This window comes from Narcine bancroftii, chromosome 2 (assembly GCF_036971445.1).
Source record: "Narcine bancroftii isolate sNarBan1 chromosome 2, sNarBan1.hap1, whole genome shotgun sequence".
In the NCBI taxonomy this organism is placed as follows: domain Eukaryota; kingdom Metazoa; phylum Chordata; class Chondrichthyes; order Torpediniformes; family Narcinidae; genus Narcine; species Narcine bancroftii.
In genome coordinates, this window is record NC_091470.1 from 308,258,562 (window position 1) to 308,284,654 (window position 26,093).

General features: G+C 36.6%; 3 protein-coding genes across 24 annotated transcripts in view; 1 reads left to right on the forward strand and 2 right to left on the reverse strand.

Annotated features, from left to right (window-relative positions):
* The window catches only part of spidr (scaffold protein involved in DNA repair), a 343,155-nt gene extending 341,241 nt beyond the window's left edge, over positions 1-1,914 (reverse strand). Inside the window, exon 1 of one of the 2 annotated variants that reach the window (XM_069921553.1) lies at positions 1,687-1,914. In XM_069921553.1, the coding sequence (XP_069777654.1) occupies positions 1,687-1,704 (18 nt within the window). In that variant the 5' untranslated portion in view covers positions 1,705-1,914. The remainder of the gene's footprint in view (positions 1-1,686) is intronic. The other variant, XM_069921551.1, reaches the window with a different exon arrangement.
* LOC138755504 (uncharacterized) overlaps positions 1-16,425 on the forward strand; it is a 65,155-nt gene extending 48,730 nt beyond the window's left edge. For 9 of the 18 annotated variants that reach the window (XR_011352339.1, XR_011352341.1, XR_011352336.1 and 6 more), the window contains one exon: positions 1,695-2,409. Coding sequence is in view for 7 of the 18 variants with exons in the window: in XM_069921602.1 (XP_069777703.1) it covers positions 1,695-2,148 (454 nt within the window). In the remaining 11 variants the exon portion in view is untranslated. The other 9 variants (XR_011352329.1, XR_011352330.1, XM_069921606.1 and 6 more) reach the window with 9 other exon arrangements.
* Positions 11,243-26,093, reverse strand: part of mapre2 (microtubule-associated protein, RP/EB family, member 2) — a 134,035-nt gene continuing 119,184 nt past the window's right edge. For all 4 annotated transcript variants that reach the window (XM_069921599.1, XM_069921600.1, XM_069921598.1 and 1 more), the window contains 4 exons: positions 21,717-21,924; positions 19,313-19,452; positions 16,478-16,630; positions 11,243-16,393 (listed from right to left, as the gene is read on the reverse strand). In XM_069921599.1, coding sequence (XP_069777700.1) covers positions 16,322-16,393; positions 16,478-16,630; positions 19,313-19,452; positions 21,717-21,924 — 573 coding nt within the window. In that variant the 3' untranslated portion in view covers positions 11,243-16,321. The remainder of the gene's footprint in view (positions 16,394-16,477; positions 16,631-19,312; positions 19,453-21,716; positions 21,925-26,093) is intronic.

A 26,093-nucleotide genomic window follows, 5' to 3' on the forward strand; every position in this document is an offset into this window, starting at 1 on the left:
CTTCTAGATGGTAAAGGATCAAAGATACTGAGTGATGGATGGAAAGGGTGCTCTCTAATTATTTTTCCCCTATTTAAGCAACACTTCCAGTATACATCATCAAGAAAGGAAAGGGAGACTCCAGTGATCTTCTCAGTCATTTTGATGATCCTCTATATCAACTTCTGGTGTGATGTTTTGCTCCTACCACACCACTTAATGATACAGCTAGATTGGACACTCTCAATTGTGTTCCTTTCAAATAATGTCAAGATGGGGGCTGGTAGTATTGCTCTCCTCAACCTCCTTAGGAAGTGTAGTGCTGCTGCACCTTTCTGACAATGAGGAGGTGTTGTGAATAAGTCATCTTTTATATGCAGACAAAGAAACTTTCCATTCTCCACTCTCACCGCAACAGAACTATTGATGTGCAATGGAGTGTAGTTGACCTTTGTCCTCCTGAAGTCTGCAATCATCTCATTTGTCTTGACCATGTTGAGACTCAGGTTGTTGCTATCGCATCATTTTACAAGTCCCCCAACCTCCTCTCTGTACTTTGGCTCAACATTGTTGCTGATGAGGCCAACTACTATTGCACCATTCGCAAACTTGATTAAGTCCCCCAACCTCCTCTCTGTACTTTGGCTCAACATTGTTGCTGATGAGGCCAACTACTGTTGCACCATTCGCAAACTTGATGATTCTGTTAGAAATGTATCTGGCAGTGATGTCATGAGTCAGAATCAATCTGCTTTGTCCAACCTCCTTTCAGTTCTCAAATCCAGACTATGTACTCCCTCTATAGCCTCCAGATCCTTTCCAAAATCATTAACTGAAAATTGCCACCGACTCAAAATTACATTGAACGAGCAAAATTACATTGAACGAGCAACAAGAAGCTGTAAGTTTTAACATCCCACCTCAAACTTTAGCAGATGCTTTTTGAATGGTTGTGCCATTCAATTTGAATGGTTTTCATTTCAACTTCATGCCAAGAAGGATATGTGAATGCAGAAATATAACCTGCATATTGATCTATTTTTTTAAAAATCTGAACTCAATTTTGCTGTTTCAGATATGCCTCACGGCCGCTGGGGCAGACCCGCGAAGAGCAAAAAGACACATCGTCCTCAGGTTTCTACCACCCAGTCCAACTCCTTACGGCTCTGCGCAGGCTTTAAACAGCCTGCTTCAGGAGGTTTATTTTAAAATCCTGCGACTGCAAGGCCTGGGCCCAAAAATGGGGGTGCCTAGGATTGGCGGCGGCCACCAGAGGTTGCAGGCTCCAGGGAAGCAGAGGACTGGCGCACGGCACCAGAAAACAGGGAGACAAAACCCTATTGGAGAAGGAGAAGCAGAGGAGGCAATGGGACGGTGACCATGGCGGTGGGCCAGTGAAGGGACTCTGAGGCTGCAGTTAACTCAAGGATGTAGGATGCAGGCTGCTGGCGACTGAATGATTGCAGAGGCTGTAGGCAAAGCATAGATATTTAGTGATCCTGGGGAACACTCTTTCGCTTTATTACATTGCAATAAAATAATCTTGAATCTCCCATCATTGAGAGCGTGAAAGGACAGGTTGTGAAGAGGAGCAAGGGGCTGCAGGGAGAAAGGAGGAAATAGTTTATGGGAGAGAAGGAGACTCACAGCCCCAATCTGCCATTTAATTTTAATGCCGCAAATAATAACAGTGCACTTCTCTTGTACCTTTCCAGAGCCAAACATTATCCTTCAATCCACGCTGACCACAAAGCAGGAACTGAATTCTCTCCCCGCCACGTTGATACGGAAATTGGGGCGGAGCCCAAGGAGGAACCCCACTGCGACTGCGCCGGATTGCCCAATGAGCCGAGGAAGCTCAGCCGGAACGTGGCTTCCTGCATTCAAAGGGAGTTCCTATTGGAGAGCAGCTCGGAGACGTCGAAACTCGACCCAAGCGGCGATGTGGGAAGAGGTGACCTGGGCATTCTTTATGAAGTTGTCTCAAACCGTACAAATCCGGCAGCCAGCGATGCTGTCTGTATTTCGCTTAAACCCCTCATGCAGTGTTTTCCTTTTTCATGCATCCCACGTGTTTCCAAGCAAAATACCAATTTTCTTTTAAAGAACACCGAAAAAATGCTGACGATGTCAAGCAGTTCTCAGAGGATTAATGCTTCAGGCCGATAAACTTTCGTCAGAACTACTTTCCAAGTACTTAAAATAATTAATGTTAAGTACCTCTTGAGTCTCATCAATGGCCATCAGTGGAAACAAAAGCGACACACATTTATTGCAGTCATTTATCCCACTCCAAGGGAGCATATCAAAACTACAAACGTCCAAATCAGCAAATGGATCTGTTCTGGGAGGAGACGGAATAGGAATACTTCAAATTCAAATTATTATCATTCAGTCCTTGGTAAATAAAAACATGCAAACACAGATAAATACAGGCCACCCCTGCTTCATGTAATTAATTCGTCCCAATTTTTACTTGTGTAACACTAATTGACATTAAGCAATTAATAGAATCAATGGGAATAATTACAATGAATCCCCATCACTTCAGATTAAGATTTCTAAAAATGTGCTTTAAAAACAATTTTTTTTAAAAAAATGCCCGTTGGAAAGATTAAATTTAGCTGATAATTGTTCAAAAAAGGCAACACTATTTTGAATAAGATCCTTATTACAAATTAGGTATTTTGTTCAGTCTAAGTTTTTGGATTTTCCACGCATTTCCAACACTAATATTCTTGATTTTTTTTTAATTTATGGTTTTATTTTCATGGTGAATTAACGTGTATTTATAATAATTTGTTGGATTTAAATTTAGTCCCACAACTGGGATCAAAAGACATTGGGAACAAGACTTGAAGGTAACATTTTCAGATGAAGATTAGTACTCTACTCTCAGTTTGATTAAATGATTCCTCATTTTGTGCAAGACAATGCTTATTTCAATTTAAGGTGGTACACAGAACTCAGAGGACCCCAAAACCCAGCAGCAATAGAAATTCACCACGATAAATGGTTACTTAAACAAAAGTTGCTTTTATTTATCTTTAAACATGAAAACAGATCAAACTCTAACTTATTAATATTAATCTAACTTAACCCCTCTTCTAATTCTAAGCTCAAATGTATGTAATGTGGGTATAAGTTTAGAAAAGTTGTTTGATTCACAGTCCAATCTCACTTCTCACCAGTATCAGGCATTTTTTATACTGTGCTCCGAATTTAACATTTATGAATCTTCACCAGGCGTTGGTGCTTGAAGGATAAACAGTAACTGCGCAGGAAGGTTCTTTTTGGTTTTCAAAGAGAGATTTGTTGCTCGTTGGGCACAAACTGATTCCTTCTGATCAGCCACTTAAATGTCTTGCCAAAGAAACTTGCCCCATCAGGGTTTTCCAGATGATAACCTCTTTCACCACAGAGTTCCTTTTTATTTCCCTTATTTCAAGTGGGATCATCTCCTCTTGTATAGACCACAAGAGCTTTGAACAGCTTTGAACAGGCTGAACTAAGAACTCACAACCCGACTTGTTACAGAGTCCAGAGGACCCCAAAATCCAGCAGCAATATATATGCACGACAACACAGGGTTATTTAAACAAAAGTAGTTTTTAAAAACAGAATTAAACTTTAACTTATTACTTAATTGACTTACTTAATCTACCTAACCCACTTAATCCCCCCCCCCTCTAATACTAAGCACAGGTGTGTGTAATGTATATTCAAGATTAGAAAGGTTCTTTGGATCACAGTCCCATCTCACTGGTTGCAGGCAATTCCTGTACTGTGCACAGAAGTTACCATTAATAAAATATATAGATATGTTTTAAAGGAGATAAACTGTGGCATTTTTTGAGTGTAGGTCACACACAGATACAAACACTTCAAATTAGATCGCATTTAAAATGCATGAGCTTGGCTCAAGCCAGACAGTCCAGGCTCCAAGTGCCTTTGCAAAAACTTTGAAGAATGCCTATTTAGACTTCAAAAGTAGATGTTAATTGGGCATGGTTTGGAGTAATGGATTATAGTTTTGGAAAGCAACAGATGAATGGACCTGGAAATCCAGTGGTTCCAGTGCTGCATTCTGTCTGAATGCAGTTTGCTGTTCAAAGAGGATCATGTGGTTTTCTCTGAATGAGAGAGAATTCAGTTCCATAGTTCAGCAGCAGCAGCTGGGACTGGAACAGGACACAGTTTATCAACTTTAAAACATATCTATATACAATATAAAATATAACAATCTGTCATAGTTGCAGGGGCATTTTCATGCCAAAACTAAACGCATATTCATATAAACCAGATGGTGTCACAAATGCAGAAATAATCCTTCCTCTCTCAGTTAAAGACACACACTAGTAAGCGTTCAACAAATTCACGAAAAGAAATTTAGCTTTCTCAATTTTATCAATTCTAGGAATAGGATAAGCATCCATTTTAGTTAATGGATTAACATTCCTGTAATCTGTACAGAATCTAACAGTTCCATCTCGTTAGGTACCAGAACCCAAGAGGAACTCTAATCTGAGTTTAAAGGTATAATAATATAATTTTTTTACATATATTCCACCTCCTGATCCATGATTTTACTCTTATGAATGTTTGTTCTATATGGGTGTTGTTTTATGGGACTTGCTTCTCCCACATCCACATCATGACAAATCACTGATGTTCTTTTTGGCATATCAGGAAACAAATTTGCTTATTTCAAAAGCAGCTGCTTCTGTTCTTGTGATTTAAGATGGCCTAACTTTTTCTTCAAATTTTCCAAAATTGCTGAGTTAGACAGGCACACAGGAACCATGGTTTATTTGAGGTTACCCTCATAAGATTCTGTTTCCATAATCTTATGATCCATAACTTCCTCAACCCTGTCAACAACTAACACCTCTGATACAGAATGTTTTCCACTACCTTTTTTCTCATACTAAGGTTTCAACATATTTATATAACAAACCAGAGTTTTGTTCCTCCGATCTTGAGTGCTAATCACATAGTTAACATCATTCAATTTTGTTCTTACTTCATATGGTCCAGAAAATTTTGATCTCAGAGGATTGTCATGTATTGGGAACAAAATTAACACTTTACTTCATTTCCCCTGAGCCATTTCAAAATTCTCTTGAGCCAAAGTCCACACTTTTTGTTACCCATCTTTAAATCTAGAAACATAATCCAGCAAGTCCAACCGTACATCCTCATTAACCCACTGTTCTTTTAACGACATTAAAGGTCCTCTAACCTGATGTCCAAACACAATTTCAAAAGGGCTGAAACCTAATGAATCCTGCACAGCCTCTCTTGCTGCAAATAAGAGTAAATGAATATCTTTATCCCAATCTTTCCCCATTCTCCAGACAATAAATCCGCAACATATTTTTAAGAGTAGAATGATATCTTTTCAAAGCTCCCGGAGTTTCAAGATGGTATGCAGATGAAGTGATCTGTTTAATTCCCAATTCGTAAATCAACTGCTGAAACAACCCCTGGACATGAAGTTAATTTCTTGATCACTCTGGATCTCTTAAGGCAACCAAAAAACTGATTTTTTTTCCCCAAAGCCTTTACCACTGTTTTTGCTTTAATATTTTTCAATGGTATAGCTTCTAGAAATCTGAATGTTGTGCAAATAATTGTTAACAAGTACTGATTCCAAGTTTAAGGCAGGGGACCCACACAATCCACAATAACCTCAGTGAAAAGTTCCCTCACAACAGAAATAGGTTGCAAGGGAGGTACCAGAGGACCCTGGTTAGGTTTTCCCACAACCTAACAAAGGTGACATGTCTGGCACCAATTCACAACATCCTTCCTCAAAGCAGGCCAGAATAATGGTTTCAAAATTTTATTCATGGTTTTCTTTGCACCAAGACGACCACCCAGAGATGTACTATGGGCTAAATTTCAATTTTAATTCCGGTAAATTCTAGGAATGACCACCTGATGAAACACCACCCACTCTTCATTTGCAGGAATATCATGAGGTCTCCATTTCCTCATTAACAATTTACCCTTCCAGTAATATCCACAGGGCATTACCTTAATCTCTTCCTCATTCACAGCTTTCTCCCTAAAGTCAAGATCAGCATCTGTCATTTGCTGCTCAATTAACTCTATCCTTGACAAAGACAAATCCTGACTCTCAAATTTAACCCGCTCCCTCTGGACAATTTCAGAAGTACTGGGAAAGTCTCTATCAACTTCCTCTGCTCTCATCATTTTTTTTTTAGACAAAGACCTTGTTACAGCACATGAAGGATATTTCTCACAATCTTCATCCACCTCATCCTTACTAGGCTTGTTAATCTCAAAACTGACCCAACTTTATCCTCTGTCAAATCATTCCCTAATAAGAATGAGACTCCTTGCATGGATAACTTTAAAATAACTCCTACTACAACTGCTTCTTTTTACTAATTCTGAATTCAACACTATTTTGTGAAGTGATATTGACTCTATATCATCTCCAACACCTTTAATAAAAGTAGTCTCTCCTGCGTCAGTCTTTTGATCAAGAGTTAAAACATTCTCTAACAATAGTGACTGGGCAGCCCCAGTATTTCTGAGAATTTTAACTGGAACCTGGGAATTTCCATCCTTTACTTAAACCAAAGCCTCTGACACAAAAAGTTTGAATACTTCCATAACATCCTTACCAGGTATGGAACATCTTTTCTCATTAAATTCAACTGTCCTTTTCTCATCTCTTTTTCAATACTAAACAATTTGCAAGAACATCACCAGGTTTCTTACAAAAGTGACATACAAATCCAGAAATTCTGTCCTTTCCCATCTTACCGTCATCTTTTTTCTCCCCAGACAATTTCAGGCTTACTAGTCTGCTCCACAATTAACCCTCTGAAAGGCTCACTATTCTGAAATTTGTTTTTGTGAATCAGGGCATATTCATCGCTAACCTTGCCATTTGCTGCCATGTCCCAATGTCTCTCTCATTCAGGTATAATTTAACCTCATTTGGAACACACCTTTTAATTTCCTCAATTAATATCAATTCTCTCAATCTGTTAAAATCATTTTTTATTCCTTTTGAGGCGCACCAACAGTCAAAACATACAGATTTTCCTAGAGCAAAATCCATACAAGATTGGTTCCATGTTTTCACCAAACTCCTAAATGTTTGTCTATATGCTTCTAGAACTAACATATAAGCTTTCAATACTGCTTGTTTAACAGTATCATAATTTGCCACTTGCTCTGTAATCAAACTAGAGTATGCAATTTGTGCTTTTCCCTTCAATACATTTTGGAGCATAAGATGCCATTTTTCTTTTGGCCATCTTGAGCTCTCAGCAACCTTTTCAAAAAGATGAAAATATGTATCTATAGCCCCCTCATCAAAAGGAGGAACTCAATTTACCTCTCTACTAGTCAAAAATGTTTTCCAGGAGTTATAGCCACACTTCTCTTACCTCTCTCCATCTCAATTTTTAACTTCTCTAATTGAAACCTTTCAACATGTTTTTCAGCTACCTCAAACTCATATCTTCCATTTTTCAGCTTCCTTTGCCTCATTTTTTTCAGCATCCTCTGTCTTTTGTTTCCTCTGCCTCATATTGCTGTCTCTGCAATTCAAACTCCCATTTTTCTTTCTTCTACCACCCTCCATTTCTTTCTCCTTCAATTTCTCTAATTCCAATTCAAAAGATCTATCCTCCAGAAAAATGTCCGTCTTTCTCAACAAATTTTCCTTCACCTACATAATATTTCACTATAATCCTCTGTATTTGTATTTTCTTCATCCAATGCTCGACTTCAGTCAGCTTTAATTCCTTAGCAATGACCATTAGTTCCTCTTTTCCTTTTTCTCTGCAGCTCACAGGTGATGGTTGTAACAAGAATGTACTAACATCCATTGATGCTGTTTTTCCACACACATATAAGCTTTAAATTAGCTTGGAAAAACCAATTAACTAAAAATTGCAAAAACTCCAAAAGTTTAAGATCCCCAAACTCCAAATATTTCAATCCGAAAAGGCTGATCCCCCACTTTGTTATGAGCCCAGAAGACTCCAAAACCCAGCAGCAATAGAAATTCACCAAGACAAATGGTTACTTAAATGAAAGTTGCTTTTAATTTTCTTTAAACATTAAAAAATCAAACTTTAATTTACTACAATTAACTGAAACATAACCCACTTCGAATTCTTAGTGCATATGTATATGATGTGTATATGTTCAGGAAAATTCTTTGCTTTAATAGTCTAATCATTCACTTCTCCTAATTCACTGGTATCAGGCAATTCTTATACACTGCACAGAATTTAACATTTATGAATTTTCACCAGGGTCTGGTGCTTAAAGGTAAATGGTTACCGCTCAGGAAGGTTGTTGTTGGTTTCAGAGAGATATTTGTTGCTCATTGGAATCACACAAACTGATTTCCTCCAATCAGTCACTTCATTGTCTTGCCGAAGCAACTTGCTCCACAATGGGTTTTTCAAATTATAACCTCTTTTTCCAGGTCACCAAACTTCCTCTTGCTTCCTTATTTCAGGAGAAACACTCTAGCCAGCCTCTGCCTCTTGTAAGGACTATAAGGGTTTTGAACAGGCTGAACTCAGAACTCACAATCCATCTTCAAAATGGGGTTTTCAACAAGCCTGCCAGCTTGCCATGTTGCAGCCTCAAAAGCAGAACTGATCTCTCTCTCCCTTTAAGAGAAACCTGTTTTCCTTCTCTTTCTCTGCACGTAAAAACCAGAACCCGTCTCAAAGCTCCAGATCCAATCCTTGAAAGATCTTTATCAGCACTTGAGCCAGACTTTTTTTTCTATTGTCTTTTGCAAAGCCACCGGTGCCTGAATGTCAAGCTTCAGCAAAGATCTTGCATTTTTTAAATGAGATGTGAAGTATCTGTTTGTCAAGTGACCTTCACTAAATACCCACAATCTCTTATAAAGACATATTTATATATAAAATATAAAATAATGCAAAACATGTACTTGATGGCCAGGGCTGAGGACCTGTTTCCAAGATGCACATCAATGAATATTGAAGATGGCACACGAGAGTGGGGAATTTTATTTATATTCTAAAAATCTGTGCCAACCAACTAGCTGGCATGTTCATGGACATCTTCAATCTCTTATTGCCGCATTTGGAAGTTCCCACCTCCTTCAAAAGGGCATTAATCATTCTGGTACCTAAGAGAAAGGTGAGCTGCCTCATTGACCATTGTCCAGTAGCATTCACATCTACTGTGATGAAATGCTTTGAGAGGTTGTTCATGATAAATTCACACCCAAGTAAATATCTGGACCCACTACAATTCACCTATTGCCATAATTACTCCACAGCAGATGCAATTTCCCTGGCTCTCCACTCAGCTCTGAATCACCTAGAAAATAGCAACACATACACCAAGCTAATATTCATCAACTACAACTCAGTTTTCAACACCATTATACCCTCAGTGCTGGTGAACTAGCTTCAACAAGAGGCAGTGTCTCAAGCAGTCTCTCTCAAGGATTCTCACCACCTAGGTCATGCCCTTTTCTCACTGCTACCATCAGGAAGGAGGCACAGAAGCCTGAACAAACACCCAGAAATAACTTTTATTCTTCTGCCATCAGATTTCTGAATGGATAATGAATCACAGCCATTACCTCACTCTCTTTTGCACAAATGTATTTATTTTGTTTTAAAATGTAATTTACATCAATTTTAAACCTGTAATGCTGCCGCAAAGCAACAAATTTAGTGATATGTTCATGTCAATAAATTCTTATTGTAATTAGATTTTTAATTCATTAATCAATGCATAATACATTATACATGTCATCTGCTAATATCTCAATCCATCTTTATTTTTTTGAGAACATCTCAAAACTTGTGAGCAGCCCCTCCCCGCCCGCAATCTTTGTACCATCCCCAAATGTTGCTCAAAGACATGGTCCCTTCATCAACATAGATTAGATCAGATTTAAAACAGATGCCTGTGGCACTTTGGAACGGATTGCCTCTCAAAAATAACTCATTTGATGTCAACTTTTGTTAGTCTGTTAGTTGATTTCCCCTTCATAAAACTACAAAATAATTCTCCTTAAATATCTCTTTTTAGCCTTTAATCAAATTTTAGCCAAATCTACCAAGATAACATTGTAATTGCTTTTATTTGAGTTTAAGACATCAGTTTTGAACTTAACCACAATGACTTTAAAGAGCTTGATTTATAGAGATCCTTGTTTACGTTCAGTGAGATATTTCAAACCATTAAGCAGTAAGTATTGTTCATTTTTACTTTGAAAGTTTTGGCACTTAAAACAGAAATAATTTAAATTCCAATCAGCATGGCTGAAATATTTATCATGTCGTGGGGTGCACTGATCCTCAAGCAAACCGGGTCACAGAGCAGGCTCACCCTGGGCTGACATCACAATGGTCCTGATGTTGGGGGGGGGGGAACAAAGGATCATGGGAGTGGTGCTGATATGCTCTCGGAGAGCTCCAGTAAAGTCAGTTATTTGGTTCAGCTCACTCTCAGCGTGTTTTTTTTTCGTTTGCTGCACAGCACACCCACAACCCTTGATCCCCTTTAACCTCATCCCACTCACATAAATTCTATGTCCCCTAGCTTTAGACAAATCTCATGGGAAATAGACTTTGGTTATCTACCCCATCTCTTCATCTCATATTCTACATCTCTACAATGTAATCTCTGTTTCTTACTCCAGGGAATTAAATCCATCTTATCCAAAATCTCCTTATAACTGAAGTCCTCCAGAACCAACATCATCCCAATGATTCTTTTCTGCATCTTCTGTCTATTAATCATATTTTTCCTTGATGGCAGCAACCAGAACTACACCAAATGCAGTGGAACCTGATGCTTGGACTCAATCCTTGGCCAATAAATGCAAGCATGCCATGCACCTGCCTCACCACCCTATTAACCTGTGTTACACTTTTAAGGAACTATGCTGTTTTGCTCGGACTCTCTGTTCAACTCAATGAATGGCCAGGCACTGAGACCTGTCCTGGTTTAATTTTCCACAATGTATTGTAACACATTTTATCTGTTCCCTCGTGCACTTACCCAATTTGCCATAGTGTAAAACAGCTTAGAAACTAGCTCTTTGGCCCAATTTTGCTAACTAAATTGCCTCTCTCAGCTTGCCCTGTTTGGCCCATATCCCTCTAAGGCACCTTTGCAATCTATATACCTGTGCAAATGTCTTTTAAAAATAGTTAAAAAAAACATACAAAAGTGTGTGATATTTGTGATTAAAAAAGTGGAAGCAACATTTTGCAAACCAATAGTTTATTAACAAAACTAAAAGCAAGCATATTTCTGATGGCAGACTGAGAACAAATAACATGCCATACAGTGCATCCTTAAAAGCAGTGCCTACATTTATTCTAAGACTACTTAAAGGAACACCAAAGGAATGCTTTGAAGCAAATTATTAATGTAAGTAAATTAAGCTCTTTCTAATATTTTGAGACAATGAGAAAAGAATTTTTGTTTAATGAACACAATATTGCAGAATGAAAAGGGAAGTACTTGCACACTCAACATGCTACACGACCTTAAGGGACTGGTGACAGGAGAGTAAAATGTCTGTCGGCTTCATTAGTACAGTATAAGTAGGCTGAAAGCAGGGGAGAGATTGACATGGCAAACTTTTTGGCCTCAACTCAGCAGAACCAAGAAGGGAAGGGTTTTTTTAAAAATAAATTTGCTTATAACGTCGATGCATCTTTTAAAAACTGCTATTGCATCTCTGACCAAAACAAGATCAAATTTTGATTTTGACTATTTGACTTTCATGAGCACATTCACCAGATTTTTTTTTGTTTAAAAACAGAATTCAAATTCAGAAGCTGCCATTGTTAGGATCAAAAACAGAATTCAAATTCAGAAGCTGCCATGGTAGGATCAAAATCTTAGGCAGGTAACAGATTACTGATGTATTCTAGTTACTTAGTTTTATGCTGAAATGTCTCCCTCTAAAGAACCTGACATATAAAATATTTACACTTTGACAATTATTGAAAACATCAATATATACAAAGAACAACCTTTCACAGGCTAATCTTTGTTATGATATCAAACCTTTAAATGTACAATCACAATTATAAATTTAAATAAACACGCAATCAAAAATAATGAATTGGAGTAGCCGAAGTAAATTCTAATAGGCAACATTATTTCTTCTTCAAGAGTTACAATAGGTGTTTAAGATAACCCATCAAATTAAAAAAGAAATCTCTTCAAGTCAATCTATATTAACTTTCAACATGGACCAAGTTCTGATGTATTGTTGTCCTGGGTCTATAATCTTCAACCAGCAATAAAAAATTGGCATAATTTTCTCCTTAGTTTAAGTTAATGGTAGAATCCTTAAAAAAAGAATCAGAAATACTGTAAAGTTGCACAGGTGAATTTGAATTGTGCTAAAGAATGAGAGCATATCTTTGTATCCATTTGCTCGTCCTGTATTAAAACCAAATAAGTAGTATTTCTGGCATCATGTTCAGTATGTTTTAACAACAATTTCAGAAACTGCATCTTCAGTTACAAACTTCATACTTCTCGACATGTCTATGCCAAAGAGTCAGGGGGAAAATAACATGGGGATCCAAATTAAAAGAATCCAGTATTATACTTTCAGATTTTAATTTATGTATAGAAATGTCATTTTTAAGTCAACCCTTTTGCAAAGATTTGCTAATTGGATGCTTTAAAAAAAATATATCAACTTAAAAATAATGAGTATTTTTTTAAAAAAAAACAATACTTTGAAATGTAATTTTGGAACAAATTAGGTATATTATGGTGCCAAACTAGTTTGTTGAAATAACATAGCCTGGTATTTTCTAGCTGATACAATATCCAACCAGGATATCCAACCAGGCAATGTCAAAATAAACAAAAATAAAATATGATGCAATTATATTTTATACCAAGTACCTAAAGACTACAAAGATTTTTTAAAAATTCAGAACTCCTGGGCTCCAGGTCAACATGTGGGCCAGAAAACTACCTGAAATTCAGTTTTTCCTTAATCAACATAAACAATGAGGTGCAACTATTGAAAATATTTTGCCACCAAATGCAGAAAAGGCCTGATGATTTAAATACATTCACAGTACAAGTTTCATCTAAGGATGCAATGACTGCAATCAAGCTTAAGAAAACAATGTTAAATCAGTTTCTTGATATTATGAAAAATACAAATTAAGCAGAGAACATTAGAACAGCTCATTTTCAGGGACATAAAAACAGTAGGTATTTGTAAAAGGTAAGCAAGGTCTGTTAAACCTGGATAATTAAGTTTGAGCATATGACTAACCCATAAGATAATAAAGTATCTAAAGTTATATTTCTATGAATTTAAAGAAAGTGTTTCATCAGGTTCAAATGGAAAGAAATAAATGAAACAAAAGCATAATAGGTAAAAAAAAACTATGAACAACTTTTCGAGATGGTGTTAACTAGAAGTACAAACCAGAAGGGGTAAAATGTGCATCCTTCAATTATCATGATGTCATCTAGGACTCTGTAATGGGTCTACTACAGCTATTTATGCAAGACTAAAGGGCACTATGCATGCCCACTATCTAGACTTGTTTTCAGACAATTTGCTGGACAATTATGAAAGAAGCAAAAAAAATTGCAAAGGAATATCAACAAATTGAGTGCAAAATTTAAAGTAATTTAACATTTTTGCGAGTGAAAGACAATGAGTTCATTTTTTTTAAAAAACTGAAAATAGCCAAGAGCTATGGAAATTAACATTGGGGATTCAAGTACAGAAATCACCAAAAAAATACAGGAGAACCTTAATAGATCATTGGGAAAGACTTATAGAACACTAAGCTAAAATGCAAAAGAGTGGCAGTTACAATGATTATATGGAAGCTCCAGATATAACAAATTAAGTATGACCTTAATTTCTGCTTATTGCACCATGAAGATGTATTGGCCTTAGCAATGGGTGAAGAACTAGTGTAGATTTACCTAATACCATGGATGAGAGACATTAATTGACCTTGCATTCTTTTTGAGTATAGAAAGTTCACGATTTAATATAGGTGTTTAACATAATTAAAGGGATTGTTAGGATATAGTGAGACATGGTCAATGGTGGGCAAGTTGTGAACAGATGAATATTGCTTATTATTAGAGATGTCTGATTACGGAGTTATCAAGTTGTGATTCGACATACAAAGGGAATTGGAAATTTGAAACCAGTTCCACAAATACCTATTGACATTTCAAATGGGATAATGCAAGTTGCTTCTCTTTTTCTACAAGACAATGTAGCAAATATAATTTTTAATCAAAATACTGAAAAGCAAAACAATAGCTTCATGCGTGGTGCATGATTCAGTGCTAGGGTAACATTGTTTAGCAACTTCAGAAATGAAAGATGCAAGAAGTGAAACTATCCATTTTGGCAGGAAAAACACAAAAATATAATAAAAATGGAGAGATTGCAGTGAAGATACAAAGGTGGCCCAATGCATTATTGGCATAAGTCTTGTATGCATATACATCAAGTATTGTAATTAGAAACACAGACCATGTTATTGAATGGGATACTGGATTAATCACATCTAAAGTATGTAGTATTGATTTGCTTATTTAAAATATGTAAATGCAGCGAAACAGTCCAGAAAATATTTATCTAATACCTTTTAATAAATGAATTGTGTTCTGAGAAGTTGGACAAATTGGACTTTTAGCTATTGAAATTGCAAAGAATGATAAGAAAAAAAAGCGAGGAATCCACCTCCACCCTATGAAGAAAGAATGCACCTTTTTGTAGGAGAATCCAGATTGAAGAGACCACCATTTCAAATTAGAGGGTTGGAGGTTTAAAAACAAATGAGAGAATTTCCAACTCCAACCCACCAAGGATTGTTAGATTTTGGAACACTTCCGTAAAAAGCAATGGAAGTAGTTTTTGAATCTATTTAAAGCAAGAAGTAAAAGATTGGGGGAAATTAAGAACTGAGGTTTCCATCAAGACTGGAGGCTAACTCCAGCTCCCAAATTTTACATACATGCCCAAATCTGCAAATGAAACAGGTAAAACAGAAGTAGAAAAAAATGGATTTCTACATACTTAATGTGTCAAAAGAACCATGGTTACACTTTACAAACCCTTTAGCATTTTGTTTTGTAGGCCAAGAATGACAAATGAGTAAGAAATAAAATAAACTTGTGATGGAAACAAACATTTTGTTATACACAAAACTTATGTATTAGATTCCAACAAAACAAGAGTGCAATATTTACATATGTAACAGTTTTCCAAATTCAGTTGATTTCTGTCTACATCAGTAATATACCCCACAAGGCATTTCTATTTGCAGGCACAATACTTTATAAAGTGACCTTTCACATCTTCCTCCTCAGTCAGTTACTTCCACATTTATCTCCATAGAATTTATGAACATTAATCCTTAGCTAATGTACAAAGTCCAAAGTGTGCAAGAACCACTCCTCACAAATTTTATCTCCCTTTAGCAGATGACCATCTCAAGGGAATGCTGATATGTTAACTCTTGTCAAAACTGATATTCATATTCAGGTCTTTTTAGCATTGATGAAGCAACTAGATCATATCTAAATTGCATGCACATACTATTATTCTTATTTCTGTTGCCATTTAACTGTGACAACCATAAAGGCCATCAGAACATTGTGATATTTAGTTGAGCTCCTGGTGAATGTGGCTTTATATGCATCACAGCATTACCAAGTTTCTTATGAAGACTTTCATACACAGAGCACAAATATAAACATACATCTAATTTATTAAATTACAAAGATAAAGTAACTGAAATTTACGCCTTGAAAAACAAATCTACTTTATCATGCGACAAATTGTGGATAACTTTCATAACAAGTTACAGCTTAATAAGACTTTCTTTACAGATTTTAAAACCCATTCCTTCAATGGTGTTTTCCTCAAATAGGCTGATATTGCCTTTATATTGTATAGAAATGTTTGTGTTGGGTTTCTCCACGTAGGTTTTGTGAAAAGTACATGGTGCATATGAATTTGTAATACTGCATTTTTGATCATCAAAATTACTTCATAAAATTTCAGTATAGTATTGAAATCAATAATGTTGTCAAACCATATTTCTGTTCTAAATATAGCCATGATGAAAAGTGTTAATTTAGCGCCAAATTACCACATTCTCCTGTACAAAGATAGTTTCTGCAAATGCATGATGGCAAGATAATGGGCAAGGAATACAGTATGATGCAGAGTATGGAGGATAAAACGCTAATGTTCAACTGAAGCAATTCATTCCATGAAGTCCTCAGTGTGCTCTTCCTTCAGAAATAGATGCTTGCGGTGTCAATATTCTTCTGGTTCCTGAGTCAGTTCTTCAGCTTGTACCTGACTATCATCTGCCCCAGCAATTCCCTCCTGCAGTTTAGAAATAAATACATTTCACCAAATATTGTATTTATATAGATTTTTTTTCCAAATAAATGGTAAAAATCTACATACATCAGTAGCATATAGCACATCCATGAGTCGCTGAACAAGATCGATATTCTCCTGTCCATGTTCTTGGCATATGAGTTCAATTTCTCTCAGTTTCCCAAAGTAGAAGTCCCTCTCCTTTTCAACTCCTTCAAGTGCAAGTTTTAATGAACTCACCTGCACACAGGTTAAAAAAAAAATAAATTAAACAACTATATTGATTTGTACAAAACCACAAGATTACTTTTCTATTTGCAGGAAAAAAATAATTGAGTTTCCTACTACAGTGTATTCAGATAAACAAAATTAAAACACTTCTAATAAGTTAGTCAAAGGAGGTTATGTTGCCAACAGAATTCATTAAAATATTTTGTTGCAATAGAATGGTATCATCACAGGACCATGTTCATCAAATTCATACAAGCACCATTTTAAGAGCAATCCCTGCATTCTTCCCACAGACGTAATATTTGAAATACAAAAGTGCACATGAATTGAAATATCATAATGACTTGAATTTCTCTCAAGGATCAGATGGATGCACATTGTGTTGCATCACAACCCATTTTTTAAACCCAGGTTTTGTTTACACAAAATCAATTTTACACAAATCTACTGGAGAGTTTTATGACAAAGTTAACTTGATGGTACTAAAATCACACTAAAAAAAATTATAAAATTGTTTTGTCAAAGGGAAACGTTTTGCATATTTTGAATACTGTGGATTTTCTCAAAGCTGTACAAAATAAATGATCATCTTCAATTTTGTTTCTCTACTCCGACATGACTGATTAAAAATCTTTAAAACTTAATCACAGGTTAAGTGCCAAGTGCAATTTACATCTGATCAATTATGCTGTTTATTATATATGCACACCAGCATTTACAAAGCCAGCCTCAAATAAATAGATGCCATACTAACATTCCTAATGCTTCACCATTTAAGGTAAAAAGAGTATGATGTTATATATGACTGGTATTAAAAGAAAAATGGTAAAAAAAAATTAATAAGGAACATGGAAACAATACAAATTAGACAATTCAATTACATTGGAGTAAAATTATAAAACAAGATAGTGAGTCATAAATTTTATATCTAAAATTGAATAACAAATCTTTTCCATATTCATCAGGACATGATGTCATGCAACCACTGATCATAAGTAGGAAGAGCAGTATCCTTCCATTTAAATGTCACGCCTCACCAAAACAGAGGCAAAAGAAATGATGTGACTCTAAATCAGAGATAAAGACTCATTCCCTCCCATTGTACTGAAGAGGGCCACCAAAGGATTCGGTATTAAATCTATATTGGAAACTTTTGATAAAATATCACTCTCCAGTATTTTTCTAGACTAGGACAAGTCCATAACATATGAATTAATGATGCTTCTCTGCTCTTACGTTTTTCTTTTAATACCAATCTTTAAATATATAGCATCTGGCAAAGTGGTTACATAAAGGGTTTCATTTTTTTTCTCCTTGACTATTTTCTTCTTTCCTTGTTTTTTCTAAAGGTTTATACTATTTAGAATATGAATTATGAATATGATTTACAATGCATGTATGTTAGTAATAAATGGAAATATCTTATTTAGTTTATTTAACTGTCCATACTATCAATGAATTGTACTGTTTTTGTTTGTATGTACTTTATTAAAATCATTAAAAATATTTTTAAAAGAACACGATTTCTTTTTAAAACGTTATGCAATTTAAGTTACCACTGCAGCGCTAATGAATTAACCATAAAACGTCAAAATATCCCAAAATGCTGTCGGTTGGAGAGTGATCTCCTGGCAACCCTGTTCAGATCAATTTAATTATGTTATTAATAAGTCACGTCAACATGGATTTAAGTGTTAACTCTCTGATCAGTAACCCAATGATTGTGCCAACACTTTCCTCTATAAATTCCAGAAAAAAACCAACACATCTTTAAGACAGTGGTATAGCTTCTAGATATTAATTCTGTAACAGCAGTTTAATGGATCTACCCTCTTTTGGGATAATGTCTCAATTATGTTTGGATCTTTCTGATCAAATATAAACAACCAAGTCCAATACTAAAGAGGGAAGGAGTTGAATGAAAGTTCTGAACACCTAATTCAGGGTATCCGATACATGCATTGTTTGAAAGTCAGTATATGGAACAAGACATACTTCCTTTAACTTGCTTATCGCTTGTATTAAGTAAAAACTTTTCATATGGGGAAAGTCACAGACCAATACCTGTTCTATTTCCTGGCATGGTTAATATTGCTTTAAATACAAATAATATTGGGAAATACATTTTCACAATTGTGTCTATTTTACTCCTTTGCAAGTGTTGTAGAACTGCTTCAATGATACAAGTTGAATTTACAGTGCCTACTTTTTAATAAATAAGCATTAAACTACTTCAATTACCAATCTTCATTGTTTTTAATTTCAAATTAATATTTATCAATGTTATATGGTACGGAATATCTTATTTCAAGCATCAATGACAGTACGAACATAACACATGGCAAGAGAATGATTTTGGCCTGAGATAATTGATATATTAAAAATAATTCTGCTTCTCAATAGATAGCAATGGGTAGCAGTAGATTATGGAAGAGATGATGTTCAACCCCAAATCTGCTTGCATGGTGACAATATTCATGAACAACAGAATCATTAGAGCTGTCACTCAGGCCTGAAAATTTGTCTAATAATGATGTGGGAGATAAAGGGTAAAAGTAAATGTATTCATTGATAAACTTAACCTAATATTGTGTTCATCTGGATTCCACTTCAATGACATCTGATTATATTTTTTATCAATTGTGAATATATTATAATTATTGCAAAGTTTAGACTTTTTAAACCACATACCTGCTCATTCAATTGTGCAATATGTGATTCTGCATCACCACCGCTCTTTGCTCCTGGCGCCTTTCTAGCTTGAGCTGAAGTTGGCCTAGATGGTGTTGACACTGATTTAGGAGATGCAGTGCTTTTTGGAGCAGCAGCACCTACCATTTGGGCACAAATTGAACCACCTGAACAACTTTAATTACTGTAAATTCTGATACACAGTTCACACTTTCATGCAGGTCTCTATAATCTATAAACCCTGTAACACAAAGTATTACAGTCTTCAGCCGACTTAATACAGGTAGTAATCTGAAATTTGAGACAAGTTTCACAATGAGAATTTACATTTTAGTACTGTATTTGTAATAACAAGTTGATTATTCTAATCAGGATATTCTTGCAGATTTTGATATCCTTTTGATGACTATTTTTATCCTAGGTAACAGATTTAAAAATAACAAATCTTTGCATGGAATATGCTCCAATATACCCTAGTTGCAGGAGTTGGCTCCCAGTTACAAAAATGGAAATTGTCCAATAGTAGGACAATGCTAATTATAAATGTATACTTTTTAAATGAAGTACTATTCAAAAAGTTCATAGTGTGGGTTGAGAGTGGGGAAAAGAGTAAATTTTTGTGTCACTCTGTCTTTAACAATGTGGAGCCAAGATCTAAATAATCTAGTTTGCTCATTTGTCAGAGATTCCACTTGGAAAAATATGTCATGACTTGACCAAAGCATTTAAATAATGACTTCAAATAGAGCAGATGATATTTAAAGGTAAATGGAATTCTGTAAGTTCATACTCTGAGATGCCACATCATGTTAAATTGTGGACCAGTAAATTCAAAGGATATATATTCCCTTCAAATAATTCCGTAGACTACAAGGCAACACTTATTTAAATCATAAAGATGAATAACAAAATGTAAATGCATTAATGTTTCACAAAGATGACAAAGTTTATAAAACTGTACTATTTTGTATACAATTGTTGTTATTAAGAATTATGGGAAAAGCATGGTTGGCATAGTGCTAGCGATCGGGACTTGGGTTCGAATCCCGCACTGTCTGTAAGGAGTTTGTAGCTTCTCCTCGTGTCTGCGTGGGTTTTCCCTGGTGGCTCCAATTTCCTCCCACCATTCGAAACGTATCGGGGCTGTAGGTTAATTGTCTGTAAATTGAGCTGATTGGACTCGTGGGCCGAAATGGCCTGTAACTGTGCTGAATGTCTAAATTTAAATGTGTCAGTCTGAGAACTTTATCACTCATGCTCTACCACCACCTGCATAAATGTGTGTCTCCAGAGCAAAAGGCACAATTTAGAATTTAATACAATTCTACCAAACTGTACATTGCCTTTTAAGAGCACAAAGGTTGATTCATATTCTGCCAACAGTTGGTTTGGAGAAAGGTTTATGCCACAACACTTCTCTTGACTATTTTTCAATCTTGACATTGTGGGTTTTTAAAAAAATACTATTGTAGTTGATGTATCTTACACATCCATGATTAATTATGATTTAGTTGATTCTTGCTGTTCTGTTTTGACATACACCATTCCCATCACCTCGTTTTCTGGATACCAAGATTATTGACAAATTGATCTTCAATCACATCTGAAGAATTTCTTGTACTTGCATCCTGAGATATTCCATAGTTAATTTTAATAGTAAAAAGCTATTAGACTCCTGACATAATGGCACTAAATATCTAACAAGCATGATGGAAATGCAATTAATGGCAATGTGTTAATGTGCCAATATCTACCTAAGCCAAACAGTAATTATTTCTAATCCTGAACTGAAATGGAAGGAATGGCAAGGAAGAAAGAAAAAAAGCAGGTAAGAACATTGAGCAATCAACTTTTGAAGATGACTAATAGTTTTTTCAGAGGAAGCAAAACCAAGAATGTCACATGAACTTGAATCTTTCAGAAACCTCACACAAAATGTAAAGTGTATCACATGATTGATGCCATTAACATGATTATAAATCATTGATCTCACAAAGAAGAGGGAATCCCAGACGTTTATGGACTAATGCTGGAAGCATGCAGGTATTCCAATCAAACAAGTGGCTTCAGCTTTCAGAATATTGAATCGTATGAAATTTAATTCATTTAGATGTTAAGACATTTCAGAATAAAGGAACATGGCCTGTGGCAGCAGAAAGAGAAATGATTTGTAAATAGCTTCCTTGGTTGCAGATGAAATTACAGACCTAACACAAAGTTGATCAATTGGAGGCACCAAGTAGGAATACCCGAAGCATACCAAAGGTAACCCACAGGATGGCAACCAAATAAGATCCAAATAGAATAAGTCTGAAAATGGTTAAATTAGATGGTCTACATGACTAAATATGCAGAGATGATAACATATGGGCAAGTCAAGATATAATACATAATATGGACAAACCTGCACTTGGCGAACTTGCTGCTTTCTTTGGCAAATTAAAAATTTGTTCACCAGGATTAGGAGGAGGAATAGCATCTTGACCTTGTCGAGCAAGCACAGGATCATACTCTTTACCATCATAGTTTGCATCGAAAAACTTCTTGAACCATTGGATGAATTCCAAGTTATCCTGAAAGCGACCTTTAACCAAACGCTCTACTGGAATAACCTGAACAAAGATATATAAACAATTTTGTATGATGACACAAGAATTGTCTAAACTGATCCAGAATGGGCTACAGGCACAGTAATACATTCTGACAAAATATCCCAAAGAGGATACACAAATTTCAAATTGGATAATTATATTGCACAGTTGAAGAAAATACTGATCAGTCTCTTCACAAATGGCACAGAACATAAGGTTGTACTATATATAAATAAAATGCAAAAATACATACTATATATAAATACATGCAAAATATAGTTTATTACCAAGTTTATGCCAGGGAGATGGAACTCTTATATAATAAGATTATTAACAAGTCTGATAAATTTAATGTCCTTCACACACCTGGTAAGTAACATCAATATGAATGTGCCTGCTTTGCGATGGGATCTGGAAAAATAACATTCTCGGCAAAGGTTCTTCTAGTTTACACTTTAAATATTGCATTTGTTTGCTTCGAGAAAAATATCTTTGAAGTCAGCAGAAATTCATAGAAAAAAAAAGAATGTGCAGGTGACAAGAATTTAAAAAAATCATATAGAAAGAACTTCCATGATAACTAATGAGATGAGAGTGGGAAAGATAAATAATTCCCTGAGGAGCTTGTGGCGTAAACAAATTTTTCCTAATATTTTCATTATAAAGGACACCAAAAACATCCAAAATTATGCTAGAAAATTCAAGGGCAGCAGGAAAGAAGTGTGGAAAGTGATCGCAATCACGAGAGAAAATATAATTAGGCAGATCAAAGAATGACAATTGCCCTGTACACAAGGATCTGCAACCCAACATTTGGAAAATCCTAAGATTTGGGGAAAATGCAAATTTTATATCCAAAGTTAAGAAAGGAAGGTCACAGAAAGAGGAAACTGCAAACCAGATAGCTCAAAAATCGGTCATTCAGAAAGTGTGAGAATCTATTGAAGTAGTAACGGCAAAACATTTAGAAAATCCTGAAAAGAATCAACTCGGTTAAATCAATTTTATTAGAGCTCTTTATTAGAAATTGTTGAGAACATGATCAGCAGGGAAGACAAAGGGGATCCAGTAAACAAGGTGTATTTAAATTTTTAGAAGACATTTATTTTGTAATTACTATGTAAAAGGTTATGCAAGACAGCAAGATCACATTTAACAGAAAATAGATACATTGGGAATTTTTAGGTCATCAATCTGTACATAATGAACTGCAATAGGAATTAATGCTTGGGCCTCAAGCATTTGTAATCTTATAATTACCAATGTGGTTGAAGGGATTGGGTGGATTGTAACCCAATTTTGATATTTCACAAATATCTAGGAAAACAAGTTAAGACTGCTATGGGACATCAATACGTTTAGTGTAGGCAGAAAAAGAGTAGATGGGGGAAAAAGCAAAGAAATTAGGGGGTACCACTTTGGGAATAATTTGATAGGTCTAGCAGATCATTATTTAAATAGAAGTGATGATAGAATCTTCCAGAGGACTGAGTGTTAAAGAGAACGGCAGCATTGAAACAGGACCTTTATCTCATTCGGTTAACACCAACTAAGAGGCCCTTTCAGGTGGCCTGAACACCCCTTGTAAAGCCACATAATATTTCCCCCTTGCAGCTAAAGACGTACTCACCTGAATGAAGCAGAAGTGTCTCCAGAAGGGATAATCAGTGGAGTGCCATGCTCCGGTGACACACTTGAATGTTCAGCTGCTGTAAGCGGCTGCCTGGTGGGCGGGCTGATGACTCCATCAGCCTGTGACCCAACTCCCTGCTGCCTGACAGCCTCCCCCCACCCCAGTGGAGAGGGGAGGTCAGCGAGGGATGTTGAGGCAGGGGTGGCCATCGGGGCAGGGGCGGCCAGTGCGGGCTGTCACAGCCCAGCTGGTCGCACCGGCACCACTCTGTGTCTCAAAACGTGGCATAGCAATGGCGATCTTCCCTACCCATAATCCTCCATACAGCTGGAACAGTATGGGAAACACAGAGTGGTTCCACCTGCATGGGGGATTATGGGTAGGGAAGACCGCCACTGCTATGTTACATATTTTTGATGAGTGACGCTGTGGCACCAGTCGCCCCACCTCCATCAGATCCGGAGGTGCCTCTCAGGTGGACCAGTTAACACTGCAGCAGCCTTTTAGGGTGTTCGCACTTTTAAAATCCGTTGCTGTCACCGCCCTAAAGGCGGAGGGTCCACCTGAAAGGGCCTTATCAAACACCCATTCACACTAATCTCATTTTACTCTCCCAGATATACAATAACCCCTCCTAAGTCTACCATTCACTTACACTGATAGGATAATTTACAATGGCTATTTTACCTACCAACTTGGGATGTGGTAAGAAACTGGAGCTCCCAGTGGAAACCCAAATCACAATGCAAATTCCTTACCGACAAGAGTTCAAGAATAAATGCAGGTCACAGGAACAAAATGTTGGCAGCTCTACTAGGTGTGGTACTGTACTGCCTGAATGATACAAACTTAGGATACAGATACAGTAAGTATTTCAGAAAGGTGTATTGTCCTTTAATGCAAAGGAGAGACTATAAAAGGGAAGCCTTGCTATAAAAATACAGGGTGGTAGTGAGGTTACACTTGGACAACTCTACATTGAAAGAAGTTTGGCCTGATACTCAGTTTTGAACAATAAAAATTGAATTTATTTAAAAATCCAAAATAACGGTGGAAATCTACAAAAAAAAAGTCAAGGTATTCAGCAGATGAAACCAAACCTGTGGACAATGAAACTGAATGTTTCATGCCACCAGCCCAAAACCTTAACTGCTTCTCTTGCCACAGACACTGCCTAACCTGGTCAAGTATAGGTGCTAGACAGCATGGGTTCCTTAAAGGAAAATCTTGCTTGACTAATCTCCTGGAATTTTTCAAGGATGTAACAAGGAGGGTGGACTCGGGAGAGCCAGTGGATGTGGTGTATTTGGACTTTCAGAAAGCCTTCGATAAAGTCCCACACAGGCTAGTTTGCAAAATCAAGGAGCATGGTATCGGGGTGGGGGGTGGGGTGCGGTAGGGTGTTGTCATGGATAGATAATTGGTTGAGAAATAGGAAACAAAGGGTTGGGATAAACGGGTCATTTTCTGAATGGCAGGACGTGACAAGTGGGGTCCCGCAGGAGTCGGTTTTGGGCCCTCAATAGTTTATCATTTATGTGAATGATTTGGATGAGGGGATAAATAACTACATATGCAAATTCGCAGATGACTCTAAACTGGGTCGTAGTGTAAGGAGAGAGGAGGATGTCAGGAAATTGCAAAGGGATTTGGACAGTTTAGGGGAATGGGCGGAAAGATGGCAGATGAAGTTTAATGTGAGTAAATGCGAGGTTGTCCATTTTGAAGGCAGAAACAAGAGAGCAGAATATTATTTAAATGGTATTAAGCTAGGGAGTGGGGTAATGCAAAAGGATCTGGGCGTACTTGTTCACCAGTCATTGAAAGCTTGCATGTATGTTCAGCAAGCGGTGAAGAAGGCGAACGGTATGAAGGCGAACGGTATGTTGGCTTTCATAAAGAGGGAATTGGAGTATAGGAGTAGAGAAGCCCTCCTGCAGTTGTACAGGGCCCTGGTGAGACCTCACCTGGAGTATTGTGTCCAGTTCTCGTCCCCATATTTAAGAAAGGAAATACTTGCTATAGAGGGAGAGCAGCGCAGGTTTACGAGGTTAGTTCCCAGGATGGCAGGATTGTCATACACGGATAGGTTAGAAAGACTTGGACTATATGCGATAGAGTTTAGAAGGATGAGGGGAGACATGATCGAGGTATTTAGAATTATCAAAGGGCTTAACAGGGTGAAATCAGAACACATGTTCCCAATGATGGAAGAGACTAGGACTAGAGGGCATCGTTTAAGAATACAGGGAAGTCATTTAACACAGAAATTAGGAGATTTTTTTTTACCCAGAGAGTTGCGGGTCTGTGGAATGCATTGCCACAGAGGGTAGTGGGGGAAGATTCGTTGGATAGATTTAAGAGTGAGTTGGATAAGGCTCTTGTGGGCAGGGGAGTTAAAGGTTATGGGGATAAGGCTGGGATTGGTTATTGAAAGGGAAAGATCAGCCATAATCCGATGAATGGCGGTGCTGGCTCGAAGGGCCAATTGGACTACTCCAGTCTTATTGTCTATTGTCTATAAGTACTTTTAGCATTTTCTATTCCTAGTCCAGAT